We start from the raw sequence: 14,767 nt of genomic DNA, 5'->3' as shown, positions 1-14,767 counted from the left end.
CCCCGTTTTTCCAGCTGTTCCTAGCTGAAAAAACAGATTTTTTTTGTTTTTCCCCGGTTTATTCTGCCGCGGCGGCCATTTTGGAACTAGGCAGAGCATGCTCAGAAGCGACTTTTGATGCTGCTCTGCCCAGTTCCAAAATGGCTGCAGTGTGACTTCTGGCGCGATGGCCATTTTGGAACTGGGCAAAGCAGCATCAAAAGTCGCTTCTGAGCATGCTCCGCCCAGTTCCAAAATGGCGGCAGCGCTACTTCCGGTCTGCTACTTTCGGCCCGGTCCCTTATTTCTCTGACAGCAACTTGGCAGGTATGGTCAACAATGCGCATGAATACCAGGTGCTGGAAGCCGCAAGAGCTCTTCTGGTGCTCGATTCCTGCTTGTGGGTTTCCCCTTGGGGCACCTGGGGCAGAGGGAGCCATGCTCAGCACCTGCCCTTGCCTTGCTCTATGAAATGGCTTGTGTGGCTATGGGGCCACCATACTCCCAAAGGAGACAGCCAATGAATTGCCCAGCGCACGGCGGATTCCCCAGGCAGATCTCGCCCCAATGCTGTGGTGTTTTCCTCACTTTCATGCCCTTGGCTGTCATCTGGATCAGTTTCTCCTCATGTGCAGGCTTGCTGTATATGGATTTGATCTTTTTTTTTTATTCTCTTCAAATATCTGCATTTGCTTCCTGTTTTTACTGGAGAGCTCCAGGAATGCTGGTCTGGGTGATGTGATGGTGAACGTTTTGTACAGTCAGATGTTTGCGCTTGTTCCTGTTGGCTTCTGGCGCACGTCCGAAGCAAATACAACAACCTGAAACCCCAAAAGCTCATGCGAAGCGTGTTATCTTTGGCTCCATTTCACAAACGGAGGAACTGAGGCTGTGGGGTACAGCTTGCCCAAGGCCAGGTGACACACCCCTGGGAGGACCACCAGGACTCGTAGATCTTGGTTTTAACTTGCCATCCTATCCTCTAAAATAGCCTTTGCCAACATGGTGCTCTCTGGCCAGCACTGATGGGCGTTGTAGTGTAAAACATCTGGCTCTGAAAAATGCCTGCAACATGGTATTTCTGGCCAGGGACCTTCTGTTCTCTCCTTATCACGGGCTTGAATCTGGAGAGGGTTGGTGTCCTGCATTATTGCCTCACGGCTGGAGAACAGGACTTGCCCAAGACATTTTGCTATCTGAGGCAAAGGACAAGATATTCCCTCTCTCCCCATCCCATGGGCAAAGCCCACCAGGTGGTCAGCTGCATCTTATTTCAAGGCTGTCAAGTGGGTAGCATCATCTGCTATGTCCAAGAGATGCTGGCTAGCTTAGAGCTGCCCATGTGAAATGGGCTCAAATACTTCCCTGTTCCTGCCCGCCCTGCAGCATCTGCCGCCAGACTATCTAGATCAGGCATCCCCAAAGTCTGTTTCAGAGGCCTAATCTGGCCCGCTGGTCAGTTTAATCTCGCCCCTGTGGCAGTTCACTTCCTGGGGTAAAATCCTAAAAAAAAAACCAAACCTCAAGAACTTCAACCCTAAAAAAAGCTCAACTTCAACCCTAAAAAAAAGCTCAACAACTTTGGTTGGCCCTCACGGCCTTTCACTTCATCAAATCTGGCCCTCTTTGAAAAAAGTTTGGACACCACTGATCTAGAACATGGGTAGGCAAACTAAGGCCCGGGGGTCGCATCTGGCCCAATCGCCTTCTCAATCCGGCCTGTGGACGGTCCGGGAATCAGCGTGTTTTTACATGAGTAGAATGTGCCCTTTTATTTAAAATGCATCTCTGGGTTATTTGTGGGGCATAGGAATTCGTTCATTCCCCACCCCCTTCAAAATATAGTCTGGCCCCCCACAAGGTCTGAGGGACAGTGGACCGGCCCCCTGCTGAAAAAGTTTGCTGACGCCTGATCTAGATGGCCACCAGCTTCCCCTCAGCTGTGCATTTCTGCTGCTAGACGGCCCTGCCTCCCACAGTCCAAACCAAACATTTGGGAGCACCATCTCGAGACTCACACATACCCAAGGGATGCCCATCTTTTATGACTCTGCATGCACAGAATTTCATGCGGGTCATTGCTCCTGCGAACAGATACAAAATCTGGACTCCAGTGTGCAATGCTATGTAAGCTATGCAGAATTTCCTCTGACCCTGTCTGGGTTCAGTGATCTATAGCCTCCCTCCCTCCCTCCCTCTCTCTCTCTCGGTTCCTGCAAGTTCTGGAGTCAGCATTTCCACATCCAGAAATGTGTGGGATTGTTTCATTGGCCCTGAAAGGTCCTCAGTGTGTATGTTTCAGCTTGTTGGGTTTCACCCATTTGAGATGAATTTCTGTGATATTTAAATAAAAAAATTCCTTCAGTAGCACCTTAAAGACCAACTAAGTTTTTATTTTGGTATGAGCTTTCGTGTGCATGCACACTTCTTCAGATACACTGAAATAGGAGTCCCCTTCAGTGTATCTGAAGAAGTGTGCACGCACACGAAAGAAGAAGTGTGCATGCACACGAAAGCTCATACCAAAATAAAAACTTAGTTGGTCTTTAAGGTGCTACTGAAGGAATTTTTTTATTTTACTTCGACCCAGACCAACACGGCTACCTACCTGTAACCTGTGATATTTAAAACACTGCCTGCCCATAAGGAGAGCTTTAATGCTGGATCAGACCATTTGGCCAAGCACTCTGTTCTCACAACAGACAACGAAATGCCCACAGGACACCTGCTATCAAGAACGGGGTGCAAGAACTCTGTCCATCTGTAATTCCCACACTGCCTCTGATGGTGGAGCTATAACATGGAGACTTATAGCCAAAGACAGCTACATCCGCCATGAATTCATCTAATCCCCACTTAAACCCTTCAGAGTTGGCAGCAATCACTGGAACTTGCGGCAATTTGACTGGGTGCTTTGCGAAGAAGCACGTTCTGTTGCCTCTGGGCTGACTCTCCAAAAGGAAACAAAATCATTCTGACAGATCCATTTCCACGCTCTCCTCTCCAAGCCTTTGCAAGGGTTGCATTTTAAAAAAACTCGCCCCATATGCTTTTAAATCTACTGTCATCCACCCAAAGCCTTCGGAAACTTCAGATTCTGGGGGCAATTGGATTATTAGGGGACATCATGCTATCAGAAGCCGAAGTAATCTGTGAGTGGGTGCAAAGATAGATGGATGGTGGAAGCACTTCTGGTGTGGGGCATCAGAAGACGGAGCCCTTTGGGGCTTCAGCCATTTTGAAACCCATTGCCTGAAGAGCTGCAGAGTGTTGTGAAAATGTTTTGATCCACCTCAGTCTCCTCTCTGTCCTTGTTTTCCAAAGCTTGCTGAGGAATTCCAGTCTTTTGCACTCTCTCTCTCTCTCTCTCTCTCTCTCTCTCTCTCTCTCTCCATCCGAGGGGGCATCTGCCAGAAACTCCTCATATGGCCTCTCTTCTATTTTGTGGAACATTCTCTAAGAGGACGATAGACAGGCGAGTTCTGTGCTCAGGTATCTGATTGTGTGGTGCCATTGACATTCCTGGGGTGCCTATTTCCAACCGATTGCAGAGGGGATTGGACTAATGGACCCTCTGGGCCCCATCCTGCTCTCCAATTCCACGTGCTTTGCAAAAGGGCAAAACGGAGGGCAAGGAAGCAACTCACCTGGCCAAAGTTCCATGGGATCGAGTAGATGTAATCCTTTGATCCCTGGTAGATCTGGCCATGCTGGGTCAACACATATTCCACACGCTGCTCTTCGCTCTCCAGAAAGACAGAATCCGCTGCGGGGAGAAGATGCCATCAGAAGAGGAAGGCAGAAAAGGCCTCGGAAGAGAGGGATAGGGGAGAGGCAGTGTGGTGTAGTGGTTAGAGCATTATTCTAGGACCGGGGTGACCTGGGTTTGAGTCCCCACTCGGCCATGAACGTTCAGCCATGAACTTTGGAGGCCAGTCACTGCCTTGCAGCTTAAACCTACCTCAGAGGGCTGTTGTGGGGATTAAATGAGGACTAGAATGTCGTCCGTGACTGGACTTAACAGTCAGGGGTCCCTTTACCTTTACCTTTAGAATGTGATCTAAACCCAGAGCCTAGTGCTTGCCTATCAGAAGGTTGGCGGTTCGAATCCCCGTGACGGGATGAGCTCCCGTTGCTCAGTCCCTGCTCCTGTCAACCTAGCAGTTTGAAAGCACGTCAAAGTACAAGTAGATAAATAGGTGCTGCTCTGGCGGGAAGGTAAACGGGGTTTCTGTGCACTGCTCTTGTTCGCCAGAAGTGGCTTTGTCATGCTGGCCACATGATCTGGAAAAACTGTCTGTGGACAAATGCCAGCTCCCTCGGCTAGTAAAGCGAGATGAGCGCTGCAACCCCAGAGTCGTTCGCAACTGGACCTAACGGTCAGGAGTCCCTTTACCTTTATTTAGAATGCTGATAGCCCAATTTTTCCTCTCAGGTAAAAGGTAAAGGTAAAGGACCCTTGGATGGTAAAGTCCAGTCAAAGGCAACTATGGGGTTGCAGCGCTCATCTCGCTTTCAGGCCAAGGGAATCGGCGCGTTTGTCCACAGACAGCTTTCCAGGTCATGTGGCCAGCAGGACTAAACCGCTTCTGGTGCAATGGAACACCATGGCAGAAACCAGAGCGCATGGAAACGCTGTTTACCTTCCTGCCACAGCGGTACCTATTTATCTACTTGCACTTTGATGTGCTTTAGAACTGCTAGGTTGGCAGGAGCTGGGACAGAGCAACGGGAGCTCACCCCGTCGCGGGGATTCAAACTGCCAAACTTCTTTTGAGGCTCAGTGGTTTAGACCACAGCACCACCAGCACACGTGATTCTAGCCTTCATTTAACCCCCCACAACAACCTTGTGAGCTAGGTTAGGACTCTGGAACCACTGCATTGCACTGTCTCTGGGAAAGCCTAGGAACTGAGAAAACAGGTCCCTTTTGATGTCACCAAGGAAAGTGGGATGACCCGGGAGCAGAGTCCCAGCAACACAGCAAATAATCTTGGAGCAGTTACAGGTAGGTAGCCGTGTTGGTCTGACGCAGTCAAAACAAAATTAAAAAATCCTTCCAGTAGCACCTTAGAGACCAGCTAAGTTTGTCATCCCAGGGACCCAGGTGGCGCTGTGGTTAAACCACTGAGCCTAGGGCTTGCTGATCAGAAGGTCGGCGGTTCTAATCCCTGTGACGGGGTGAGCTCCCGTTGCTTGGTCCCAGCTCTTGCCAACCTAGCAGTTCGAAAGCACGTCAAAATGCAAGTAGATAAATAGGAACCGCTACAGCGGCAAGGTAAATGGTGTTTCCATGTGCTGCTCTGGTTTGACAGAAGCAGCTTTGTCATGCTGGCCACATGACCTGGAAGCTATACGCCGGCTTCCTCGGCCAATAATGCGAGATGAGCGCGCAACCCCAGAGTCGCTCACAACTGGACCTAATGGTCAGGGGTCCCTTTACCTTTACCTAAGTTTGTCATAGGTATGAGCTTTCATCTGCATGCACATGAAAGCTCATACCTATGACAAACTTAGTTGGTCTCTAAGGTGCTACTGGAAGGGTTTTTTTATTTAATCTTGGAGCAAACATTTGCAGATTGTTCCAGCCGCTCCTTCAAGTAAATGGAATCTAAAATAACCCTCCATTTTGCTCTGCCTCCTCTGGCGTCTGTTCCACTTCAGCACCGAAACACCGTGGGTGCATTTCAACCTTTGAACACGGACACAGACAAAGGTGGGAAGATAACACTCATTGGCAGCATCACAAAGCCTTGTCTGGGGGAGGAGGCAGTGAGGGAACAGGAGATGCTGCCCGCCCGTGTAGACAATACTGAGGTAGATATACCAATGGTCTACCTCCCTCCAAGCCAGCTTCCTTCCAAACGGGTCTATTGCCTTCTAACTGTCCCAGGCTTCTGCAGGAGTTTCTACACACTAGAACTGGGAACCTTCTGCACACAGAGCACACGCTCTAATACCACTCCATCCACGGCTGCTTTGCATCTAGAAGGTTGCAGCTTCAATCCCCAGCAATTCCAGGCAGGGCTGCAAAAGACCCTTGTCCATAGCCTTGCTGGTCACTGCAAACCAGTCTTTGCCAACCTCATGTCCTTCTCCAGATGTTTGGGGCGGCAGCATCAGCACGGCGGGGCTGGCCAAGGTCAACGGCAGCTGTAGTCCAAAACATCTGGAGGGTGCCAGGTTGGTGAAGGTTGGCGAGCGCTGAGCCAGACGCGCCCCCCGTGCCGAAACAGGCCCCGGCAGCACTTGCAGTAACCTACCTGGACACCAAGGGTTGAAGAGCAGGACAAATTCCCCCAGGCTGAAGCTGGAGCCCTGATGGTCAGTGGCAGCATCCATGGTCAGGCGATAGCGGCCAATCCGGGCGTCAGGAGGGGAGGAGATGGACACAGTCAGGGAGGTCCCCTCCTGGCATTCCACGGCTGAGCTCCAGACAGCCTCTTCCAGGGAGCAGGAAAGGGGAAAGAGAGATCTGGTCCCCGATGTCTCGATGGGGCAAGGCCCTGCAGGAGGAGGAAGCAAAACAGGCCGGTGGTCAGAGTTCTCTGCGCATGAACTAGGGATACGGTGCAGAATGCAGCAGCCAGACAACAATAGCCGCTTGACAGTGGAACGGACTCTCCTTCCTTGGGTGCTTTTAACCAGAGGTTGGATGGCCATCCGTCAGGCATGCCCTAGCGGTAGTTCCTGCATTGCAGGGGTTGGACTAGATGACTCTTGGGGGTCCCTTCCAAATCAACCATTCCACAGCTCTATGATTTTGTGAAAGGAGATTCCAACTAAAGACCGGAAACAACTTTCTGATGGTAAGAGCTGCTCAGCTGTGAAACGGACGACCTTAGCCTCTCCCAATTTAAAAGACATCAGCCATCAGACCCAAAGCGAAGCAGAACCTCTCCCACATGGTACATTTATAGCAATTTTATGCCACTTTTAACAGATAGAGTTCCCCCCCAAAGAATCATGGAAACTGTCGTTTGCCAAGGGGTTGGACTAGATGACTCTTGGGGGATCCCTTCCAAGTCGCCCATTCTACAGTTCTATGATTTTGTGAAACTACCACAAAGATGGTAGTTTGCCAAGGGTGGTGGGAGTTATTTGGAGACCTCGATCCACCTCGTGGAACTACAGTTCCCACCTTTCCCTGGAAAGAGGGTCGGTTGTTAGACCACCTGAAGCCTGGGGGGGTCGAAGTGCCCCAGAGAAAAGTGCCCTGCTGGCTTCACAGGTGGGAGGAAAAAGCCACATTTAGGGGCCAATGGAGTAAAAGGCGAAACCTTGGCAGACAGCCTGTGTCTCAAGAGCAGGAGAAGTTTGTTCCTTTGAAGAGTCTTTATTGGAGAGCGTTTATTTCCAGCATTTTTTCCAGGGTGTGGCTGCTTGGGAAGGAGAAGGTTTTCCCGATGACTGGTGAGGCTACCTGAGCTGCTGCATCACCTGAGGGTCGGAGGATCACGCCCCCAGCCACCAAGGTTGGAAGCTTTTCCACCGCTAAGAGACAACAGGATCATGGGGTGATGCCTCGGCAGAGCAGATTTATCAAAGCTGTGCTTTGTGCGCCAGCCCCGTCACTCGTCATTCCATGTCAATAAATAGATTCGTGAACCAATGCACACATTTCGGGTGGCCTCACCCTGCCAGCGGTTTTTGCTCCGGCAATCCCACAAGCCCATAAATCTGAGAACAAGCAAGGGAGCATCTTTCCATGTAAGGCGATCCCCTCGCCATCTCTTCCTCCCCAGCACAAGTTAACAAGGTGAAATTCAGACAAGGATTAAAACCTCCAGACAGGCTCCTTTCATGCGACGCGGGAGCCCTGTGTCTCTTAACCAGCAGCGTCCATGTTTTCAAGGCAGCGAGGCATTTATTATTATCCCACGCGATTCATAAAAGGTATAAGCCGCTGGGATTGCCAGAAAAAACCCCACATACCTCACATTGGCTTGCGAAAAGTTAAAAGACCGCTAAGAAAAATGTAATTCGAGGCATGCAAAAAGTTAAAAGAACAATTGACTAAGAGCAGATTAAAACTCGCACCAACTTCCTAACTGTCCGGGTAGGCTCGTCTAAGCAAGTATGTTTTCAGCAGATGCTGGGAAGGGGACAGTGAAGGTACCTGCCAGATGTCAAGAGGCAGGGAGTTCCAAAGTGTAGGGGCTGCCACACTAAAATATCAGTTCCTTGCAGGTGTGGATCAGATATTGGGTGGCAGCTGCAACAGTTTGAAGCGGTCAGGTGGGCGCATGTGGGGAAGGGTGACGTAAGAGCTGTTCGACAGTGGAATTTGCTGCCAAGGAGTGTGGTGGAGTCTCCTTCTTTGGAGGTCTTTAAGCAGAGGCTTGACAGCCATATGTCAAGAATGCTTTGATGGCGTTTCCTGCTTGGCAGGGGGTTGGACTGGATGGCCCTTGTGGTCTCTTCCAACTCTATGATTCTATGACGCCGTACGTAAACTCGTCCCAAATTGCTAAGGGATTTATATGGGACAGGAGCTTCCAAAGTCAAAGGCTGATACTCACAAGGGCTGCAACATTTTAAGAAAGAAATCTTGTGGCAATCCTATACCTTGTGCCCAAAGCAGTTGTATAAGTTGGCACAGTTATGGCAGTTAATTATAGCCTTTTTGTATTGTTAGAGCAATTGGTCAGAAGGTTTGTTCTGTTTTGCAGCTGCCTGCCTGCCTCCAAGTTAGTGAGAGTCTGTTGGGGTTTTAGCCTTGGTGATAAATCTTTGCAGTGCATAATTAAGACCTGCCTGCCTTGTACATATGCGTTTAATCTAACAAGCGCAAGGAAAAGTTATTGTTATTTAATCTTTAAAAGAGTGTCTTTCGTATTTCTTTATGAGGGGGAAGGGAACAAACAAAAGGGTGAAACCGCCCAGTCTCTAGCTTTCACATAAGCTGTGTTAATGGGAATTAAACACAATTGCTAAATCAACTAATCTTTATTAACGTTCAGAAATTCTCACAGGAAATGTGACATTCGGCTAATTCATTTTTCAGAACTGGTATCCTAGTTCCCACAATTTATATGTGGACAGTAACTCCTTGAACTTTACTTGGGAGCAAATCAGCAACCGGTATAGATCTCTGAGCCCAGGTGTTATATGCTGACAGGGGATAATAATAATAATAATAATAATAATAATAATAATAATAATAATAATTGTACTTTACTCCGCCCATCTATACCACCGCCCTGTCAGTAACCGTGCTGCAGCATTCTGTGTGCCATGATTGTGCTGTGGTTGAGACAAACCCTTTGGGGGTGATTCAGACCTTCTGGACTACTGGAAAGCCTGCACTGTCTGCTCTTAAATAGCCAGGTTGTTTTGAAGGATGGTTGTAAACTTCCACTGCCAGGGGTGGGAAGGCGAGATGCCCCAAAGACAGCGCTCCCCTTTCACTTGCTTCTGTCAAGCTGCAAGAGGGAGCCTTGCAAAAGGAGTCTCTGCCCTCTTCAGAAGCTCCTCCCGAGGGGGAGAGGGAGGGAATTCAGCAAGGGGTGAAGTGCAGACTCATGCTTCACGCCCGCCCTCCCCACCCGTCTACGGTCTGCCCACAATGATTCACAGCTTTCACAGAGTGCCAGGGCTGGTCACAGACTTCTGTTCCTGACTGTCTGCTAAACTCAGAACCTTAGAACTGCAGGGTTGAAGGGAAGGACCCCCAAGGGACATCTAGTCCAACCCCCTGCAATGCAGGGATTTTGAGCCCTTAGTGTCGCAGGAGGGCCTCAAAGCAGAGGCACTCTTAGCGGTGGCCCTGGCATTTTCTGCTGGGCCCCCGTCTTCTGTCCCTACCTCCTGACACCCCTTTGCTCAGGTGACACTCATGCACCTCAGCTCCCATCAGCTCCAGCCAGCATGAGCTTTCGTCCAAAAGATATTGAGGGCACCAGGTTGGCGAAGGTTGGGCCAGAGGGCCAGATTTGGGTCAAAGAGGGGCAGATTTGATGATGTGAACATGCATGAGGGCCGACCAAACTTGTTGAAGTTGTTAAGTTGTTGAGCTTTTTTAAGGATTTGACCCCTAAGTTGTTGAGCTTGTTGTAGGATTGCAATTGCTCAGCTTTATTTAGGATTTTACCCCAGAACATATACTACCACAGGGACCGGATTAAATCAACTGCCGGACTGCATTAGGCCCCCAAAACGGACTTTGGACAGGTGTCCAATGGTTCAAATGTTCCCTCCAGCTCTGGGCATCCTGGGAGCTGAGGGAAGTTGTAGCTTCATATGAAAGATCATAGAATGGTAGAATTGGAAGGAGCACCCAGAGGTCCTCTAGTCCCACCCACTGCAAAGCAGGATGGCAGCCAGGGAGTCCCTGACAGCTGGCCACCCAACCTCTGCTTAAACAGCTCCCAGGAAGGAAAGTCCACCACCTTATGAGGTCAGTGAATCATAGAATGGCAGGGGGGGTTGGGAGGGACCCTGAGGGCCATCTAGTCCAACCCCCTTGCATTGCAGGACTCCCAGTTCAAGAATCCCCGACAGATGGACACCCAGCCTCTGCTGAAAGGCCTCCAGTGAAGTCCTAGACTCCTGCACTGCTCCTCAGCCCCCACCCTAGTTGTGGATGGAGTTGGAGTCTGTGTGCAAAAATACACATGATCTCACAATAGTGTGCACTCACTCCTTGGAGCAGGGCGGGGGTGTGTGTGTGTTGTGATCCTGCTGGGACACTCGAGCGTGAGAACAAGGCTAGGCTACGGCTTCCTCAAGTCGTCGGAGCCATTACTCAGCCCCCCCTAGGGAACAGGACTAGCTGTTTCTCTCCTCCGCCTCCTTCCCAAACAAGCTCACTGTGTTCTTCCTCCCTGGTCCGCCTCAAACAAATGCAAAGAATTACAGGGTGGGGGGAATGCAAGGCCCTTCTCCCATCGGAAACACCCACAGGGTCTGTTTACGCGCAACCCTGCGGCCTCACAACGGACCAGACCACCCCGCCCCACCCCGGTGGCTCATCAACAAGACCTTCTCTTTGCACAGCGAGGTGGAGGAGGCTGGGTTAGCAGCAGGCATGCACAAAAAGAGGCCCCGGTGTCTGCCTCTCGCTGCCCAGACTTCCTGGAACCTGAGGTCTGCCATGGGGGAGAGACAAAGGGCCTTTCACCACCTGGGTGGATAAATCCAGATTGGTACACTTTGCTCTGGGAAGGGTGGGTCAAAACATCGTGGCGTGGGTGGGAGGCTAATCATGGTTGAGGTCTTTCTCACAAAGGTCCCTTATCCTGGGGTCAGATCTTCTCTGGTGCCCTCAAAGAAGAGGGTGAAAGGTTGTTTTCTGCTGCTCCAGAGAAGCGGACCCGGAGCAACGGATTCAAGCTACAAGAAAGAAGATTCCACCTCAACATTAGGAAGAACTTCCTGACAGTAAGAGCTGTTCGGCAGTGGAATTTGCTGCCAAGGAGTGTGGTGGAGTCTCCTTCTTTGGAGGTCTTTAAGCAGAGGATTGACAGGCATATGTCAAGAATGCTTTGATGGTGTTTCCTGCTTGGCAGGGGGTTGGACTGGATGGCCCTTGTGGTCTCTTCCAACTCTACGATTCTATGATTCTATTCAGAAGGCTGTCAGGTGAGAGGAGAGCCATATTCAAATATCTGAAGGACTGTCACATGGAAGATGGAGCAAGCTGGTTTTCTCCTGCTCTGGAGGGCAGGACCCAAGCCAAGGGATTCCAACTGCAAGGAATGAGATTCAGTAATAGGGCCACCCTATTCTGCCTGGCTGAGGCTCCAATACTTTGGCCACCTCATGAGAAGAGAAGACTCCCTGGAAAAGACCCTGATGCTGGGAAAGATTGAGGGCACTAGGAGAAGGGGACGACAGAGGACGAGATGGTTGGACAGTGTTCTCGAAGCTACCAACATGAGTTTGACCAAACTGCGGGAGGCAGTGCAGGACAGGAGTGCCTGGCGTGCTCTGGTCCATGGGGTCACGAAGAGTCGGAAATGACTAAATGACTAAACAACAACAACATTCTGCCTGGGTCAGACTACACCTGGAATAAAATGTCCAGTTCTGGGCACCACAATATACTGTAAGAAGTTGGTTGACAAGCTGGAAGGTGTGCAGAGAAGAGCGACCAAGATGATCAGAGGTCTGCAAACCAAGACTTATGAGAAACGGTTGAGGGAACTGGGGATGCTTAGCCTGGAGATATGAGAGCCATCTTCAAATATCTTAAGGGCTCTCGTATGGAAGATGGAACAGGCTTTTTTTCTCCTGCTCTGGAGGGCAGGACATGAACCAATGGCTTCAAGTTACAAGAAAGGAGATTCTGACTCAACATTAGGAAGAACTTTCTGACCATAAGAGCTGTTCGGCAGTGGAACAGTCTCCCTCAGGAGGTGGTGGACTCTCCTTCCTTGGAGGTTTTTAAGCAGAGGTTGGGTGGCCATCTGCCAGGGTGCATTGGCTGAGATTCCTGGATTGCAGGGGTTGGAGTAGAGGTGTCTTCCAACTCTATGACTGTATGATCCACCAGGATGTTCTCCTACACAAGTCAAAGTGAAATGGAGGAATTCTCAGACTCTGGACGCTGCGTTCTTGGGGCATTGTCCTGAGAAACTTGGGTGGATGAGTTGAACCCACACCTGTTGCTGTGATAATGTCTGGGAGGCTTGTTGCAAACAAGTCACAAGTGTAGCCCCTCTTCATAGAAAAAAAAGCCTTTCTGTTATCACAGGTCAAAAGGAACACATTTTGTGCATGCCTTTGTTCTAGGGCTCTGTCTGCACAAGCAAAGCGCAGGAGAAAAAGCTATTTTGTACTTAATTCATAAGAACCTAAGGTGAGCCTGCTGGATCAGGCCAGCATCCCATCTAGTCCAGCATCCTGTTCTCACAGTGGCCATGCAGATACCTGTGGCGAACCAGCAAGCAGGATCCGAGCACAAGAGCAACACTCTTCCCTCCTGAAATTTCCAGCAACTGGGATTCAGAAGCATGGCTGCCTCTGACTGTGGCAACTGGTTGGCCCAGTGAGAAAAGGACAGCGGACTCAGTGGCGTAGTAATAGGGGGGGCAGGGGCATGCTGCCCCGGGCAGCACCGCCACCATGGAGGAGAAACCCCGATGCAAGCGAGACGGCCTCACTCTGCGGCTTGCTCGTGGGGTTTGCCGTGGTGCTGTGGTGCATGCTTCCTGTGCATGCGCCATGCGCCGTGGTGCATGCGCCACATGTCATGACACATGCATCATGACGCGTGCGTAGTGCATCATGATGCATACGTCATGACATGCGACGCATGCGCGCAACAGACACCCCGCCCCCCCCAGCGGGGTGCTCTCGCGTTTGCCACCCCGGGCAGCCAGGCGGCTACCTACGCCGCTGAGTGGACTAGATGGTCTTTTGGCCGGATCCTGCAGCGCTCGTCTGATGTTCTTAACCTCTTAAGCAAAACCAAGCAGTGACCTCTTGGCGCTGTGTGTGAATTAATCCCTGGACCTGGGGCTGAAGAAGCTGAGACCGAGCTCTGCTCTGGGTGCTTTACTTTCTTTGTTTTATCTGGAAAAGGGAAGGGCAAAGTGGGAGTCCTCCTTCCTTGCAAGCCACACAGAGAACTGTGGGAGAGGCCAAACCAGGGGAGAGCTTCCTCCTTTTGTTTCCTGCCCTTGTCCTCTTCAACTCACCACTGGCTGCCTGAGGCTGCGAGATAAAATGGGGTCGGAGATCTCAGGGAGCCTCCATCCCATCCCATCCCCTCCTTCTCCCATCCCAGTCTGAAAAGGGCTTTGTCCTGGGAGAAGCAATGGAGCCAAAGGCATTTATTAGGAGCATTTATAGAATCATAGAATTGTAGTGTTTGGACCCAAGAGCCGTCCAAACCAACCCCTGAAATGCAGGAATCACAGGTGGGAGCTTAATTGGTAATCCATGGGGAGAAAGTATCCTGGATGCCATTTGATGTTTATGATTTCATGGGGATGCCACAAAGAAGTTTGTGTTCATGAGGAGCATCAACTGCCCATTCAACATCTGTCTGGAAGGTCCCTGTATGTATCAATTAATCCCTGCAAGGAATCATTTAAACTGGTAACCCCCAAAGCAAATTCTCTGTGGGGCTCCTGCTGCAGAGTTGCCACAAGGGTGAGGATGACACGAGTCCAGATTTTCTATTTGTTTTGTTCTTGGACATTATTGCAGGGTATTTCATGAACCCCACAGCTGTGTCAGGATCTGGTATGGTTTGATGCAAGAGGAGGAGGAGGAGGAGGAGGAGGAGAGGCCCTCTCCTGTCTTCTAGCACTAAAACACAAGGACATACAATGAAGCTGAACATTGGAAGATTCAGGACAGATAAAAGAAAGTCATTATTCACACAACACATAGTTAAACTATGGAACTCCCTCCCACAGGAGGCAGGGAGTTAAGGCCAGTTTAGATGGCCTTAAATGAGAATTGGTCAAATCCCTGAAGTAGAGGGCTATGGAAAGCTACTACCGGTAGCTGGGATGGCTCTGTTCTGCCTCCAGAGTTGAGGGCAGCTATGCTGGAAACCTCGGGAAGGGAGAGTGTTGCTCTCGTGCTCAGATCCTGCTTGCAAGCTTCCCACCGATCATCTGGTCTGCCACTGTGAGAAGAAGATGCTGGACTAGATGTGTTCTTGGTCTGATCCAGCAGGATCTTTTTATGTTCTTAAATCCTGGGGCAAGACGTCTTTGCACTGTCAAATTGCCATCTCCCTGTCTGAAAGCATTATGCTCAGAGAGGAATGCCGAGGGCTGGATTTCATGTGCCAACGATGTGGCAGGACACTTCTGCTTCGACAAACCAG

At 50.3% G+C, this 14,767-nt stretch overlaps 1 protein-coding gene across 1 annotated transcript in view; it reads right to left on the bottom strand.

Annotated features, from left to right (window-relative positions):
- TGM2 (transglutaminase 2) overlaps positions 1-14,767 on the bottom strand; it is a 53,917-nt gene that overhangs the window by 26,823 nt on the left and 12,327 nt on the right. The window contains exons 3-4 of the mRNA XM_035122354.2: positions 6,243-6,485; positions 3,627-3,745 (exon numbers count right to left, since the gene is read on the bottom strand). Coding sequence (XP_034978245.1) covers positions 3,627-3,745; positions 6,243-6,485 — 362 coding nt within the window. The remainder of the gene's footprint in view (positions 1-3,626; positions 3,746-6,242; positions 6,486-14,767) is intronic.

This window comes from Zootoca vivipara, chromosome 7 (assembly GCF_963506605.1).
Source record: "Zootoca vivipara chromosome 7, rZooViv1.1, whole genome shotgun sequence".
In the NCBI taxonomy this organism is placed as follows: domain Eukaryota; kingdom Metazoa; phylum Chordata; class Lepidosauria; order Squamata; family Lacertidae; genus Zootoca; species Zootoca vivipara.
The sequence above is the reverse complement of the archived record's forward strand: the minus strand, read 5'-3'. Positions and strand labels throughout refer to the sequence as shown.